General features: G+C 53.9%; 1 protein-coding gene and 1 long non-coding RNA gene across 11 annotated transcripts in view; one reads left to right on the forward strand and one right to left on the reverse strand.

The window, feature by feature from the left end:
- FHL1 (four and a half LIM domains 1) overlaps window positions 1-12,926 on the forward strand; it is a 62,111-nt gene extending 49,185 nt beyond the window's left edge. The window contains exons 1-7 of one of the 9 annotated variants that reach the window (XM_030304729.1): window positions 574-667; window positions 8,132-8,313; window positions 8,577-8,751; window positions 9,427-9,596; window positions 10,060-10,246; window positions 10,874-11,073; window positions 11,424-12,926. In XM_030304729.1, the coding sequence (XP_030160589.1) occupies window positions 646-667; window positions 8,132-8,313; window positions 8,577-8,751; window positions 9,427-9,596; window positions 10,060-10,246; window positions 10,874-11,073; window positions 11,424-11,507 (1,020 nt within the window). In that variant the 5' untranslated portion in view covers window positions 574-645 and the 3' untranslated portion in view covers window positions 11,508-12,926. The other 8 variants (XM_030304730.1, XM_030304732.1, XM_030304733.1 and 5 more) reach the window with 8 other exon arrangements.
- LOC115506714 lies at window positions 2,172-6,080 on the reverse strand. Of its 2 annotated transcripts, XR_003966500.1 has the most exons (4): window positions 5,990-6,080; window positions 5,749-5,828; window positions 4,381-5,177; window positions 2,172-3,641 (listed from the first exon to the last, which is right to left on the reverse strand). It is a non-coding gene; the product is annotated as an uncharacterized LOC115506714 (long non-coding RNA). The 2 variants fall into 2 exon arrangements; XR_003966499.1 differs by having other exon boundaries at window positions 5,749-6,015.
- Window positions 12,927-16,590: the final 3,664 nt, after the last annotated feature.

Consider the following 16,590-nt stretch of genomic DNA (forward strand, 5'->3'; position numbering starts at 1 on the left):
CTCCTCGTGTACTTGGCGGCTGTATATGTGTATGTCTCTTATCTGACACGAAGGAGATGTGTGGCTAGAATCGCACCTTCAGGATTCTGCTGGTCTCTGGTACATACCAAGGAGGACGTAGACGGGGCCCCTGACCTCTCTATTCCTAGTGTCCAACGCCTTTTAATGACACCGGTTAATATAAGTCTGTCTCTTACGGTTATTTCTGTCATTAGCAGCACAAAACACTTCGTAGGGCCCGAAGGAAGCTGTTTAGGCATATAAAGTGGATTAATAAGGGTGGCTCAGCGTTAAGCTATGCCAGAGCTGAGTCCAAATTTTATTCCGGTACAGGGATGACTTTCTATGTGGCCTCTCTGGCTCTGGAGCTAATTTGGATGCTGAGTAGCTCCACAGGTATTTATATGTAGTGTTTGGTATTTTTACTGGGTCCTATTCTTCTCCCTCGGATCACCTAAAATGGTTAAGAATTTTCTAGTGGGATTAAGGTTGTGATCTCTGGGGAGGGGTGGGCCATCTGCTCTCGGTTATTTTTGTGTTAGCCGCTTCCCCTTAAATGTATGTTCACAAATGAGCCACAGCCTTATCAGCTGAGGTCGAGGGAAGACTGGTCTAGGTGCCGCTCCTGAACTTGGTCTCTGAGCCATGGCTTCCCATAGACACTCAGGTAAAGCTTCATACTCTTTATCTTCCATCGAACACGGTTGTGTTAGGGCAGGGAATCCATCACTCGACTAAAAGATAGTTTTTGATGAACTGATTTTAGCCTTGTCTACATAATAAGTCCTGGCTGGTCTCTGCTCTGTCGCTGCCTTCTGCTGCTGTTTCCAACACTAAAGGCAGGTCGAGTGGCTTGTTCTTTAAAAATAGAAACTTATTACCATAGTTTACATGTTTTAGGACATCTTAGGAAACTGTAAAAGATAGTGTGAGGAACAATTGGGGGGGGTTAGCTATTTTTATTATTTATAACATACAGATGTTCGTCGCGACTGCTTTAAATCGAATTTCAAGTGTTTAGAAAAGGTCAATTGAATATAGAGCTGAAGGGAGAAATACTGACAACTGAGAAAGTCCATAGTGACTTACCACCTCTTTCCTTTTCTGAACGATGTGCTTAGTCTTTCTGAAGACAAGCAGCTATGATCCTTTGGATGTGACAAGTAGGGTGGTCATCGTTCTTATCAGAAAAAGGGGCAACGTTTCCGAACCTCTAGCCCGTCCTTGGCGTGAGAGTCGTCTTCTTGTTTTGTAACCTGGCACAAAGGAAGCCCTTCGGCCATGGACAGACACCCGGGGAACGGGCTGAAGGACTGAAGGACGGGCCGTCTCCCCAGAAAGCCCGGCTCTCTGAGGTCACCCGGCTGCCGGTCCCTCCTCCAAAGCCAAGAATGTCGCTGTGGCTCCTTTGCCCTCTGCCTAAGGAACGCTCCCCTTTCTTAGAGACAGGCACTGTGTCCTGTCTCCGGGCTTTCAGATTATAGGACAAGTTAATTTTGGGTGGCAGGAAAAACTCATTTTGAGAACTCATAATTGCCCATCAGAATTTAAATAATGAGAATACTTTTAGAAAGTCTTCTTGGGTGTTTAAACACAAACGCACTGCGATGGCATTCCCTGCTTTGGTGAATTAACATGCAGTGTTTTTCTTGTTCCCAAATGTTGAAGAGCTGTTTTGCCCCCCACCCCCCCAGGAGCCACTTTACAAACATGGCGCCACATGCCTGAGATTGTGGTAATTGGCCGCCACGTCCGTTCTCCGGGTGCAGGCTGGCTATTCAGCTGTACTGGTTGTTCCAGTGGGCCTTGAATGCATGTCAACTGGTAGAGTAACTCCCCATTTTGTTTACTTATTAAGTGACAGAATAGGAAAATACATTTAAAAGGTGACCTGTTTACAGCACACCGAAGCCTCCAATTTTAAATTGCACAAAATCCTGACAGTATTCTTGCTTATATAAATCTGGAGGCTGTAACAGTGACTAAATGAGACAGATTATTGACACCTTTTAGGTGTTTTTTTATGTTTATTTTTGAGAGGGGGGAGAGAGAGAGAGCGAGAGCGAGAGAGAGCATGAACGGCGGAGGGGCAGAGAAAGAGGGAGCCACAGAATCCGAAGCAGTCTCCGGGCTCTGAGCCGTCAGCACAGAGGCCGACGCGGGGCTGGAACTCAAGAACCGTGAGATCGTGACCTGAGCCGAAGTCAGACCCTTAACCGACTGAGCCACCCAGGCCTCCCCCACAAACGGTTTTTAAAACCAGGGACTATCATTTTGTATTGCATTTGATTTATAGGTCTGTGAAAGCAGAGAAGAGAGAGGTCCTCACAAAAAGAAAATCCACGTTGCCCCGAGATGGGCCTCGTATAGACAAATTAGAGGCTCAGGTAATTGGATCAGAATCCATTTTCAGTGGCCATCCATATACTGAGAGGACATTTTGAGGACAGGAATTTATAGTTTTGTTATTGAACGCTTTCAGTCTGCAAAGTTATGTAGATCAGTGCCTTTACCCTTGGCCTTTCGAGTTGAGGACCAGGCTGGGGGGGGGGTGTGGATGGGGAGGGAAGTAAGGCCATCTGCCATATTATACAGCCACTAGTTCCCTTCACCGGCCACTGCCCAGTGGGTTGTACGTACTGCCCCAGGAGTCTTTTCTTGGGGCAGGGATGGAAAATGAAATGGTGGTGTGAGCGAGTAATCAAACTGGGTCGACTTCTTAAAATAACTGAAAATGGCAGCCAGAAGATTTGGCCAAGGGTGAAACTTGAACGTCGCATACTTGTCGTGACCACCAGACGACCGCCTGCTGCTTCCCCACCGCTAGGAAAACTGAAAACGCGCGTCCTGCTGCTGCCAGGTCGGAAGCACTCGTTTTCTGATACGCAAGCTGGAAGGTGCCCACATAACACGCGCAACATTAAGAAAAGCTTCGTATATGGACAGAGTAATACTCGCGTAGAATCTAGCCTGGTGGAAATCCAGGGGCACCTAGTTTTTGTTTGATAATCTCTATCCAACCCTCCTGTTACCGGGTATAATCTCAAACTGTTTATCAGTGACCCAAAGGAGATTTATGAGTTTTTCTCTGAATGTAGCGTACAAGTGAGGTTGCACATAGCATTGAATCGTTCCGTACGTGTTCTGTTTTTAAGGGAAAGGAACCCTTTCTGATTTTCTGTGAGATTCTATGAAAGACTGCTTTTCAGCCATGACTCATGAACTCCGTCTCATTGCAGCTAGTCAGGTGTTTACTCCCAAACGTCTGACGACACCTCCAGGTGCGTTCGTGTGTCTGCCACACAAGCGTCCTATTCATCGGCCAAGGCTTCGCTCCATTTGTCAAACATTCTCAGGAAAGCGATATATCCTTTCTTTAGAAGCCAGTATTTATACGCAGAGTGACTAACGGACTGGTATGTTGGACTTAGCAATTAACAGACCAGAAATAGCCCCAATTTTTTTCTTCCATCCGGGTTGCTGTTCGTTGTTTACACTGTGCACCATACTCCTCAGGGAGGGCACGTTGAAGAATGTCGCTTTGCTCGAAGATTCACGGTTTCCTTAAATCTTCCTATTTCGAACCACTCGGGCAGAAGGGGAACGATGGGTATTAGCAAGAAATACATGAGAAAATACACCTAAAAACACAAGCAAGATTATTAAGTACGAACTGAATCTTCTCTCATGAGAGGTTTATAGTTCTAGAAATGTCACACCATCACGTTTCTCCTTCAGTGTGCACACGAGGAAACCGAAAGCCAACACTTTTTTATTGAGATACTGAGGTTTATGTAGGCACCTCTTAGCATGTTGGCTGTAGTTCAGGAATTTTCTGGAAGAGGAAGCTTGTTGATTAAGGGAAGGATGATGTGTCTTTTTGAAGCAGGCATAGCAAGAAAGGCTACCATCTTGGAATAAGTATCTAAAATGGGATCACCCGGTCACAACTCCGATGCATTTGAACCCGCTGCATCCGTAAAGGACTGTGGGTCAGACATCAGCACCTTAGGGTGGCAAGAGCTGTGCCCTGATTTTTAAAAACAAATATTTGTGGGGGCGCCTGGGTGGCTCAGTCAGTTGAGCGTCCGACTTCAGCTCAGGTCACGATCTCGCGGTCCGTGAGTTCGAGCCCCGCGTCGGGCTCTGGGCTGATGGCTCAGAGCCTGGAGCCTGCTTCCATTCTGTGTCTCCCCCTCTCTCTGCCCCTCCCCCGTTCATGCTCTGTCTCTCTCTGTCTCAAAAATAAATAAAACGTTAAAAAATTTTTTTTTTAAAAACAAATATTTGTTATAAAATGCTTTTGATAAAAGAGCTTTGGAGGAGCTTAGTGGCGGTGACTTGTCTCCCCCACCCGTCCATCCACAGGCACATACTTACTGTATGACTGGTGTACTCAGGGCCTGCGATTAGGTCCCCGGGACTCCTAGTACGTTTGGAACCTTCTTCTGTGATAGAGAAGCCTCGGCCCTGCCCTGCATATGCGCCCGGCTCACACCTCCACCTTAGGATCCGTCAGAGAGCTGCCAGAGGGCAAACGCGTGGTGACAAGGACAGGCGGGAAGGGAGGGAGCATTGTCATTCTGGGTATCCACTATTGCCAGTGATGACCCACGATGCCCTTTCCCAGATAACGGCAGGGGGTCCGGGGAGACAGCTCGGGATGCTGGGGAAGGGGAAGCTTAGGCGGCTTCATATTTCACGGTCTGAGAAACGGCTAAGGGGATTAAAAACCGTATTCCCTATGAGATAAACGCCTTAAGTATATGCAATTCAGGAAGATTAAAGAGAGCCTCAAAGACCAGGTAAAACGCTACCTTTGTGCCCCCCCCCCACCCCGTTATTTCTGACATCGGGGAAGGAAGGAAGGCGCCCAGCTTTTCCCGCCCCACGAAGTCGAGACTGCGCTGCAGCTTGTTTTGGTGGCGCCACGAACCCGGGCGCTCGCGGTCTCTTAGGAGCCCGTGTGTGTGTCGGCGCTGTCGTCTGTACGCTGTTGTCTTAGAATCGGTAACCGCTCTGAAGATGAGTGGTAGCCACATCCCTCCCCGTTGCACACGTTCACATTTGACACAGAGTTACGACCTGGTACGTATCTCGTCGGCCGGAATCTAGTACTCCGACTTCCTCCTGGGCATGCTACGTGAAGGCTTGCCATAGTCTGGGACCAAATAATCCTAAATTGAGAAAAACATGAGGTAAGCTAATTCAGGTTGCCCGGAGTTCCACTTGATTGGAATTATTGCCAAAAAAAAAAAAAAAAAAAAAACAAAAGAACTAAAGTTCATGGGCTTGACATCGGCATTGCTAACATGCTTTAAGTATTTCCAGCCTGTTTACTTATTAGGCAATAAAGCCAACGCTCCCAGAAGTGCCTATTTTATCTTGACGAATACGTGTTTCCGCACACACGAAAAAGGCCCGAGTCCACTGTGGAAATCAGTTCTAAGAGGATATGCCCTTTGAAATATGTCCATGTGGGTGCAGCCTCTCTGGGTTTAAGTGTACGGGGGCAGGGAATGTAAGCTGACCCTGGGCTTCTCCTACGACAGGAAGGAAAACTAATAATAATGCCTAAAAGCCAGGACGCGAAAACACTAAGAAGTGGGACTCTCCATAGAGGCACCATTAACTTGGGCCGAGCTATTTCATGTTCCCTTTGCTGGGTTCAAGACCCTCTGCTATAGGGACGATAGCGTGGCGTGCAGCCGTGCGGACACGACTCCCATTTCCGACACACTCCGGTACCTTCCACGATCCGTGGTGAGCCATGGCTTATGTCATCGGCTGGATGCCTCGAAAGTGTGAGCCAGTCGTGTTCTAGAACTCTGAAAGTGAGCAGTGAAGAACTTGGCATTGGTAAGATGACAGGTTCTCAAAGTATGTGGTTTTGAAGTGAGAAAGGCTTGGCCGGTATGCTCTCCCTGGTACCGTGAACCATAGTGGTTTCCCTTCTCTCCAAACCTCGGGCTGCCTGAACAGGACTCACTGTGTCGCCTGGTGTCTGTTTGCCGTGTGACGCCGGCGCCTTGATGTTTAGCTTAAAGCTAGGGCTCCGACATACCATGAGCCGGGGCTCCCGTCGGGAGGGACTCTATATGGGACTTAACGCTTAGAAGTATTTGGAGGTCATCTCCTCTTTGAAAGACATCGGAAGAGTGACAGGAAAATGAGTGCGGCCCAGAGTTGTCTTCTAAATAGAGACTTCGGTGAGGGAGGAGGAGGAGGGATGTTCAAATATGGTCCAGGAAGATAGTCTCCGAAGGGCTAACCCAGCCGTGACTGCTCGCCGCGCAGGAAGCCAGTGCTGTCTAATCTTACAAATTCTAATTTCCTGCCAAATGGTATTTAGGAGCCACTGATAATTTAATTTCCTGGCATTACTGTTACTGGAGATTTATTTAGTTTCTCTGCTCAGCTCTTAACAAGAAAGTAAATGTTTGTCGGGTGCACGGTTTCAGTATGGAAGAGCTAACGACACAAGGGTTTTAGGGGACAGGTGAAGGGGCAGCAGGAATGAACGGAGGGTGACTGCCGGCGTGCGATCACTGTGACGGGCACTTTGCACGGAGGCCGATGGCAGTTTAAAAGCTACCTTACGTAAACGGTGCGCAGTTCAAGGAGACAGACCTTGGTTTCACTTGTGCCTCTACTTTTCGTTTCTAACCCAGTTTACGTAAGGGAACGTCCTGGTTTTCTTTGGGGGACAAGGTGCCAGTAAGAGCCATCCTCCGGTCCCGAGAAACCTCTGAACTGTGGCACAGCGGGCTCAAGCAACTGTCTTTGCCCCAGAATGCCTCCCGCTGGCCGCAGTGGCTCATTCCCAGGAGGCGAGGGGGTGTGTCCGAGGGTCGCGGGGGGGGGGGGGGGGGCCTGAAGCCGACCCCGAGCCGCACCGCCCCCGCCCCCCCCCCCCGGGCCCTGTGCCTCCCGGGCCGGCCGCGCGCTCTGCTTGGTTGGCCGCCTGGCTTCCGAAACGGACCCAGTTGTGAGTGAGAGTTCAGCAGCCTTCCCGAGGCGGCTCCGAGACGCAGGGTGTGGTTTCCTTAGCTCACTCTCTGCTATTTGGTTGCCGGTGGCAACAGGATCCAAACAACTCGGACATGTGTTTGTATAAAAAAACCTGGGACCGGGCCGCACAGTGGGAGTCTGGGGCCGCCGGGCCAGTGGAAGAGCTGCGGTGAGTACCGGGGCCTCCCGGCCGTCTTCCCTCAACTCGTCTCCAGATGACACTCTGCAGATGACACGGGGGCATTTGCTAGCACGGGAACCGCGCTTGTGGGGAGCTGGGAACAGCGTCTCCGTTCTGGTGTTTCCTGTGTGATTACATAACTGCTGTCTACGGAACCCACGTTCGTTCGGGCGGAGGGGGGAGATCGGCATATGTTTAAAGAAGTCGGGAGCTAATAGAAACCCCCATTTGGTACCTTTCTGGTGGCGGGACGAACAGAGCGCCTCGGCAGCGCCGCAAGCTTTGGTGGGGGGGGTGGGGGGCGCTGGGGGACTCGGGTGGCTGTTCCTGTGAAGGCAGTGGGAGGGGTTCTTCGAATGATCGGCTTAACACTTTTTTTTTTAAGCGTGCCCCCCCACCGTAGATCCTCTTTTAAAGTTGCAGTTTTTAAAACAAATGTCCTAAGTCGCAAACTTGCTTGAACCAAGGGGGGACTTGATGTGGGCACGCCCCAAACCGGCAGGTCACTGTGCCGAGTGTTCACAGTCGTAGACTTCGCCGGTCCGGGACAGAGAACGCCGTTGTGAGAAGTCCGCTCTGGGGCCCCGGCTCGGGCCCCGGGGCCGTGAACTGCGGCGGACAGAACTCCTCGGGGTCCCTTCAGGGATTTAAAAGTGTTCTGGCGGATCTAAAGGAGGGAGCGAGGCCTCGGAGGCTGGCGAGGGAGGGCCTGGCGCGCCGTGGGCACCGCCGCCAAGCAGCCCGCCTCCAGGATGCGGCCCGTATCCCCTCTTGTCCCCCCCACCCCCGCCCCATCCAGCCCCCTCGTCCCGCCGGCAGGGCTCTCTCCCAAGGCGCCGGGGGCCGGTCTCTTCCCGGGTCCTAGTGAAGCGTGTGGGGTCGCGGCGCCGCGCCCACCGTCCTCCCGGGGCTCATTTGCCCGGCCCGTTGCCCCCGCAGGTCCCTCCAGCTACAAGGTGGGCACCATGACTGAGAAGTTCGACTGCCACTACTGCAGGGACAACCTGCAGGGGAAGAAGTACGTGCAGAAGGACGGCCACCACTGCTGCCTCAAGTGCTTCGACAAGTTCTGCGCCAACACCTGTGTGGACTGCCGGAAGCCCATCGGCGCCGACTCCAAGGTAACGGTGGCCCCGGCGGCGTGTGGGGGCTGGGGGGGGGGGGGCCCGGGCGGCAGTCCGAGGCGGGGCCTGCTTGTATTTCACAAACTCCTGGGCGCCCCTCATGTTACTCACAGTGTTACTCACAGAAACGTTGGCCTCGGGCTGTCCCAGTCTCGGTGGGGGGCCACCGCCCCTGACACCCCCCCCCCCCCGGCCCCCGGCCCCACCCCCCGGGCCCCCAGCACCACTCACGGCAGCCACCCCATCTGCTCGGTCCCCAGGAGGTGCACTATAAGAACCGCTACTGGCACGACACCTGCTTCCGCTGTGCCAAGTGCCTTCACCCCTTGGCCAATGAGACCTTTGTGGCCAAGGACAACAAGATCTTCTGCAACAAGTGCACCACTCGGGAGGACAACCCCAAGTGCAAGGGGTGCTTCAAGCCAATCGTGGCAGGTAGCGCCCCCTCTCCCTCCCCGGCAGCCAGGGAGGAGGCCCCGAGGGCGGAGATGATGCCGGGTGCTCGCGGTGGTGGGGTGATGCTGCTGCGAGCCGCGCTTAGATTTTAGCATATATATGCACGCATATATATACGTATATCTGCGTACACATATATGCTCGCACACACGCACACACTCGGCAACTAAAGAACACTGGAGAGAGCCGTCTGTGGCGAGAGAAAGAAGTGAAAAGTATGTAGCGCTTTCTCATTTGGGTAGAGTAAGTGATCAAAGCATGCGCCCTCCTGGGTGGAATTCTGGGCCAGCTGCCCCCTCTGCCCCTCCCCCCAGCGAGCCTCCAGGTCCAGTCCGCAAAGGCCGGCCGTGGGGGTGGGGCGGGGATTCAGCCCCTCCCCCCATCCTGAAACACTGCTGCCGGGGTCCCCTTCCCCCGACCACGGGAGTCTGGGTCTGCGCGACCCCAGCAGGACGGAGGGGAGAAGCCCTCCCCTCACCCCCCCACCCCCCGCCCCCCCCCCAGCCGTGGATAGCACAGCCGGGGGCGAGCGTGAGGCCGGTAACTGTGCAGGGCCCGTGCGCCCTCCCCTCTGGAGGCCCTGGGGGGCGGGCTGAGCGGAAGCAGCCCCCTGCAGGGCCCTGTCAGCCGGGCTGTGGATGGCTTTCCCCGCAGGAGATCAGAACGTGGAGTACAAGAAGACCGTGTGGCACAAAGACTGCTTCACCTGCAGCAACTGCAAGCAAGTGATCGGGACCGGAAGCTTCTTCCCCAAAGGGGAGGACTTCTACTGCGTGACCTGCCACGAGACCAAATTCGCCAAGCACTGCGTGAAGTGCAACAAGGTACGCTGTCGAGGGAGCTCCGCGTTGACTCGTTTCTGGAAGTGTTTGACAGTTGGCAGAGCACTTGCACACACACTATCCCATTCCATCGTCACGACGGCCCTGCGACGTGGGAATTATTATTCCCGTGTTGCAGACGGGGACGCTGTGGCGGTAGAAAGCGGCGCCCGGGGCCGAGTCGGGCTGTCCGCGAGCGCCCTGGGGAGGCGCGGCGGCCCCGGCTCTAGAGGGCCCGCCTCCACCCCCTAATTGCCGTGTCACCCCACGCAGGGGCCCGCCTTCTCTGAGCCTCGGTGTCTTCGTCTGTAGCTCGGGGGTAATAATCGCACCTGCCTCCCATGGCCGTGGTGGCGATCAAATGAGATACTGTCTACCAGAGCGCCCAGCACAGTGCCTGGCACGCAGTAGGCATTCAACAAAATGGTTGTTGAATCTGAATCCGGTGCTACACTCCCTGGTCTAGGCCATCACATCTGGAGGAATCACTTACCAGGATCAGCCCTGGCATGCCGAGTGCTTTGTGTGTGTTACCTGCTCTAAGAAGCTGGCTGGGCAGCGTTTCACCGCTGTGGAGGACCAGTATTACTGCGTGGATTGCTACAAGAACTTTGTGGCCAAGAAGTGTGCTGGATGCAAGAACCCCATCACTGGTAGGCTAAAGAGTCCTTGCTAAGTCTGCCAGGCTAGGTCTTGCGCATGGTAACCATCTCTCATTTTCCTACGCCGTCGGTTTCCTCCACAAAGGCCCCGCAGAATGTCCTGTCCCCCTGCCATTGTGGTCCCGAAGGCCCCCCCCCCCCGAATAGTTTGGATTCTCCCCCAGGCCAGCTTAGCCTTTGCAATACAGAACACCTCCTGACTACTGCTGACTAACGACGCTGCCGGAGTTCACGAGCCTGAGACCCACGGCCATGGCCACGGGCAGGCAGGCACCGCGTGTGGCGGTGGGAGCGGGGTGGGGGGGTGGGGGGAGTCCGGCGGGGAAGGGAGAGGAAAGGGGGGCGGATCAGGCCGGCGGGAGTTGGGGGGGAGGGGGAGGGGGAGGGGGGAGGGGGGGGGGCTGCGAGCGGCAGGCGGGGATTAGAGCGCCCCTAGCGGCAGGCTAGCTCAGAGGTGGCTGCGGGCAGCTGTTTGGCGATCAGAAGCAGAGCTGATCACTTCATTCCTCCTCACGCGGCCGCGATCCACGTGCCCCGGGCCCTTTCCCCGCCTCCAATTTTCCCATCTCCCCGGGGAGCCTTGAAATGTACATTTGAGAAGACTTTTGCCATCCTCAGGGAAAAGGACTGTGTCAAGAGTGAGCCACCCAGTCTCTAAAGCTAGGAAGCCCCCAGTGTGCCACGGGAAACGCTTGCCTCTCACCCTGTTTCCCAGCGCCAACCTCCGGGGCAGGCATCCGGGTGGAGAGAGGACTTGTCCCTCGTGGGTGGTGGTTCTTTATAGAAAAAATCGAAGCTTAGCAGCTCCTCGAGGCCCGGTAAGTGCACACCCCGCGAACAGCCCAAGTTTGCCTCCTGGTGGCCACTTTGATGCCATGGCCCTAAATCAAAGAAACTGGTTATGCTGGGAGGTCGGTGCGTGTCACAGGGCGATAGCGGTGGCATGGGAATGTGGGTTCGCGGCTGAGCTCTGGCATCTCCTCAGGTCCTCGCGAGCCGTAGCAGGGTGGCGGCGACGCGGGGGTCGGTGCGCGGCGGAGGGCGGCCGGGGGCCGGGCAGACGCTGCCCCCGCGTGCTTGTCGGCTCCGTGAACGGGCAAGGCGGCGCTCGGCCTCCCGCCTGTGCCCACTCAGCGGCCTCCTTTGTTTTCTTTTGTCGTTTCCCCAGGGTTTGGTAAAGGCTCCAGTGTGGTGGCCTATGAAGGACAATCCTGGCACGACTACTGCTTCCACTGCAAAAAATGCTCCATGAATCTGGCCAACAAGCGCTTTGTTTTCCACCAGGAGCAAGTGTATTGCCCCGACTGTGCCAAAAAGCTGTAAAGCGACAGGGGCTCCTGTCCTGTAAAATGGAATCGAGTCTTGTTCTTGTGTCCTCGCCCTCTGCCCTGCACCACCCAGAGGGCCAGAGCGGCCTCTCACCTCTAAAGTTGCTTCCTCTGTCTTTGCTCCCATTTTACAGTATTACTCAGATACGGGCACGCAGTGGTCACACTAGGATGTCGCGGCGCGGCCACTTCTCCGCAGCTGCGGTGAAAACACAAACACGTAGATAGGTTGACTCTTCTGCATGTTTATCATAGAGCAGAAACGTGCTCACCATTTAGCTGCTTAGTGACGTGAGCGAGAAGCGTAACACATAAAGCCCCCGCTGAGATGCGTCTCGTGGCTCAGCTGGGACCCACCGTGTCCTCAGGACACGCAAGAGTTGCGGCGGCTGCTCCAACTCGGCTGCTCACCTGTCTGTGAGCAGAGAGCGAACTTAACAAATTGCATGGTTGAACCTCCTCCTCGAAATCTTCCTGCTGTTCTTTTGTGCTCTCACACGACTAATACGAATTTCCAGAAGGTTAACATTTGAACTTGGCTGTAACTCTAAACTGACCTTTCCCCCGTACTAACTTCCGATTTCCCCGTGTGGCGTGTTTTCTGAACGTTCCCACTTTCAAGCGGGGAACGTGCAGGTGATTTGGAAAGTGTAGGCAGACCTGAGAAAACGAGCCTGTTTCACAGGAACATCGTCACGGCGACTACTTCTGGAGGCTTAACAAAACTAACCCAGCTGCCCTTTTTCTTTTTCTTTTTTAATACTCTCGTTTTAATTCATAGTAACGTAGTTTATGGGTTTGGAGACTTGCATGTCAGTATTTTAGCCCCCCTCAAACGTTCCTGCGGTTTTGAAATTCATCCTGCCGAAGTAATCATAACACTCTAGCGGGGGGTAGCTGAGCAGGCGCCAGGACTGTCATTGACACGGATAGGACATTTCCAAACAGCGGCTAGAGTGGAGTCCCTTGTAGCATAGTAGTTGTCTGCTCTTTGTGTGCTCAAGAGGCCCGCCAAGTCCCTTTTCTTGTGATTTTTAGGACTGTCCCTCAAGAGCTCAGCTGGATCTCTGGGGGAGCGGCTGCCACCCTCACAGGCACAAGCGGATTTCCACACAGTGCTTACCTGAGATGCAGGCTCACCTAACTTACCGTATTCTTATCAACATTGTTCTATTACATAGTATAATGAGACAGTATCAAAAGTAAACATGTAATGACAGTGCATATTAACATTCTCGTAGGAGTGGTTAGACAAGCCAATGCCTCATTTCTACATTTTGTCATTAGCTGTTATCCTAAAGTTTCAGTGTACCCTTACAGAAATAAAGCAGCATATAAATAAATAACGCCTCGTCTTTTAATTCTGCCCATGGAGTTGCTGTAAGGGGACACCATTGCTCTCAGACCCTCGATGACCGCTTTCCTTCGAGCGCGTACTCTGTTCGGAGCAGTCGCACAGAACAGAGGAATTTCGAAGCAGACTGAAGCCCGCAGCGGCACTCGGGTCCGGTCAAAAACCACCACGCCCCACGCTGACCCAGAAGCAGCATTTCCCAGATGTTCACATCCCTTAAAAAGGGCCCTGTTTTCTTGGGCCAGGAGCAGGTGGGGTGAGAAGAGAACGACAGCCGAAGGGCTGTTGGGCTGTTCACAGCCCCCGTTCTGTTGGCCCCCCTCTCCGTGTGCCCTCTGGAGCACGGATCCACGTGGAACACTGTCAACCCCTGTTCCCTCCACCCTTGGGCCCGCGGGAGAAACCCGCTCCCCCTTGTGGCCATGGCTGAGCCAGCGGGGAGAGGGCATCGGGGCCTCGTAATAAAAGCAAAGGGCGGGAGCCCTGTGGAGCTACCCAGACCTTGTTAGCAGGGAACCCAAACCCGTCAGCAGGAAACCACGGGCGTTTTTATGAACAGGTGATAGTCCCGTGTCTGTTTCCCTAGAGAAATCGGCAGTTGAAACCACGAAGAGAGTGGTTGGGGCCCGAGGGAGCAGGGGTGGGGTGGGGAACTGACACACCACCCCCTGGAAGCAGGCTGGGTCACTGAGATTGCGGCAAGGGACAGGGCCCAGAGGGGACGAGCCTGGGATGGAGAGGGGACTCCACTCAGGACTCCTCCTCGGGGAGAGACCACAGCACACTTCCAGTGCCCTCCACCCCAGCGGACTGTGGGCCTTTGGGCACCGTGGCTGCTCTCCTCTTCCCCTGCCACCCCAGATTCTGTGCTTGCCCTCCATCCTGTCACCCTTTGGCCTTCCTATCCCATTCGGCCTGCCAAACCCCAGCCCACACCAGGGCCGAGCTCTGCCGTGTAAAAAAAAAAAAAAAAAAAAAAAAAAAAAAAAGCCACACCGCTAGCTGCAGCCACCAGCACAAGAACTCCAGCCTCCACCCTGGCCAACTTGGCTTTGCCTTCCCTACGCCAGCACTCCCCGCCCCAGATACCTAATCCTCACAGTCAACACTGGCACTATCGTCCCCATTTTCCAGATGAGAGACGTTCAGAGAAGTTAAGAGGTCTACCTGAGGTCACACGGCTAACGAGTGACAAATCTCCAGCCTATCACTTATGACCGGACGTTGCCATAGAAATGGTGAGCCCCCCAGGGTAGGGGCAGCGTCTGATGCATCACAGTGAGGAAACTGTCCGGTTTCTTCTCGGTATCTCATTTGAAGACTGACCCATTAAGACTCAGGAGGAAGGAGGGGAGATTCCTAGTTGACAACTTTTAATCAGAAAATGCTCTTCTCCCTCATGACCAGGGGGATCAGCATCTCCAGAACGCACCTACTTGTGGTCAACAGGGTGGGTTCTGGAGCAGACCGCCTGGGTTCAAATCCCAGCTGCTCTGCCATTTTCTATGCCACTGAGACCACAGGCAAATTCACCTAACCTCACTCAGTTCGTTTCCTTGCCTGTAAAATGAGACCAAATTCCTACCCTCCAGAATCACACGCAGATTATACGGTAATAATACAAATGCCTAATAGGGCGATGGACACCTGGTCAAAGCACTCAAGTAACGTTAGCAATTATTTTCATCTCCGGCCCCGAACGGCATATTACCTACCATATGAACCACAAGACCCTTCCCACTCGCGAAGCAGGTTGAGGTGTCGCCTCTACAATCAGCCTTGAATTTGGGCATCAGCTCTGCCTCTTCCTAGTTGTACGACATTGAACAAGTACCAATCTCCACAAGTCTGTGTCCTCCTAGGTAAAAATGGATACCCACCTTCACAGGGTTTTAAAAAGATGCCTATGGGGCGCCTGGGTGGCGCAGTCGGTTAAGCGTCCGACTTCAGCCAGGTCACGATCTCGCGGTCCGGGAGTTCGAGCCCCGCGTCGGGCTCTGGGCGGACGGCTCGGAGCCTGGAGCCTGTTTCCGATTCTGTGTCTCCCTCTCTCTCTGCCCCTCCCCCGTTCGTGCTCTGCCTCTCTCTGTCCCAAAAATAAATAAACGTTGAAAAAAAAAAATTTAAAAAAGATGCCTAATAAAGTACCTGGCATCACGGCACGTGTAAACGTAACTGCAGTTATTACGAGACCTGGGGAACCCTTGGATATACCCATCCAGGAACGCTGGAACTGGATCGGCGGAGAGGGAGACCAGCGGCAAGGTGGCCTCTCCAGGGCCTGCTTCAATGAGCCAGGCCTGCGGGGCCCGGGGCGCCCAGCGGGCCACAGGGCACAGACCCCTGATGAAATGTGGCGGCCGGCCTGCCTCCAGGCTTCTGCTTCTTGGCACTGGCTCCCGCTCTCGTTCCTGCCTCGCCTCCTGATCCTCTGCCTCTTGCCCCGAGGCGTGATGCCACGGGACTAAAAGGGCACTCGGAGACCGCAGCACAAATTCACGTGAAAATGCACGCGAAGTCACACAGCAAGCTCACGGCCACCTCGGCTAAGACGCGGGACTTCGAGTCCATCTGCCACCCTCTGCAGCATCCCATACTGCACCGCGGTGGCTGCCAGGGGTCAGAGCTGTTCGAAGGCTCCGTACCTGTGCAAGATGACACAGGCGTAGGAGACATGCTCATACGTAGAACCCGCTGGCAGAAGTTAGGGACCTGTCGGGGGGAGAGATGCCAAGAGACTACCCAGAGAGGAAAGGAAACTTGAAGCAACCCTGTCCCCTAACAGGCCCGGGCACCAGCCCACGGCAAGGGGGTAAGGCTATGCCGGCGGCCACCACCTCGGAGCTGTAGACAGGGAGCTTTGGCCACGTTTCGGGTTGTGTGCACACCACACGACATCCTGCTTCAACAGCTCCGATGTGGAGCCCAACAATACGGAACGGGAAGTGGGGGTGGCTGCCACCATCACCTAAGCGCCAGACCCCACAGACTGTAAACAAGGACCTCGCCCGATCAAAAAACCTAACAGACCAGAACGCGTTTCAAGATTGAAAACTAAACACTTACGGGCAGATCCGAACATCCGTTTTAGCTGTGTACAGGAACAGCAAGGTCACGAACAGATGTGTAGAGAAGCACAATCACTGCCCGTGCGTGCACTCACTCAAAGATGTCAAGTGTTCCCCGCCATGGCAGGCACCAAAAGCGATGCCCCTGAAGGGGCTGGGGGAGAGGGGTGGGGAGTGAATGTTTAAAGGGCACAGGTTTTCTGAGGAGGAGATAAACGTTCTAGAACCAGGTACAGGTGGTGGTTGCACAACACCGTGCATGCACTAAATGCCACCAGACTGGGACATGTCGTGAATTTCACCACAGTAAACAGATGGTTGATAACTACTGGCCTCAAGTAGAAGAAAGAGCCACCACTGGCCAGAGTAACGAGCCCTGGAAATAGGTGCAGAATTTGAAAATTCACATCTAATGTCCCAGGAGTGGAGCTCTACCAAGTCACCAAGTGGCTGAAAGGGAGCATCAGAGGATTTGCTTACCTTTTATTGAACTGCCTCTTGCCCGTGTTCAAAGCTTGGTTAACAATTGGGGTCACCTTTACACCACGCAACAATATTTTTTTGTTATTATAGTGAAAAGAAGAC

The sequence above is a fragment of the Lynx canadensis genome, chromosome X (assembly GCF_007474595.2).
Source record: "Lynx canadensis isolate LIC74 chromosome X, mLynCan4.pri.v2, whole genome shotgun sequence".
NCBI classification, from domain to species: Eukaryota; Metazoa; Chordata; class Mammalia; order Carnivora; family Felidae; genus Lynx; species Lynx canadensis.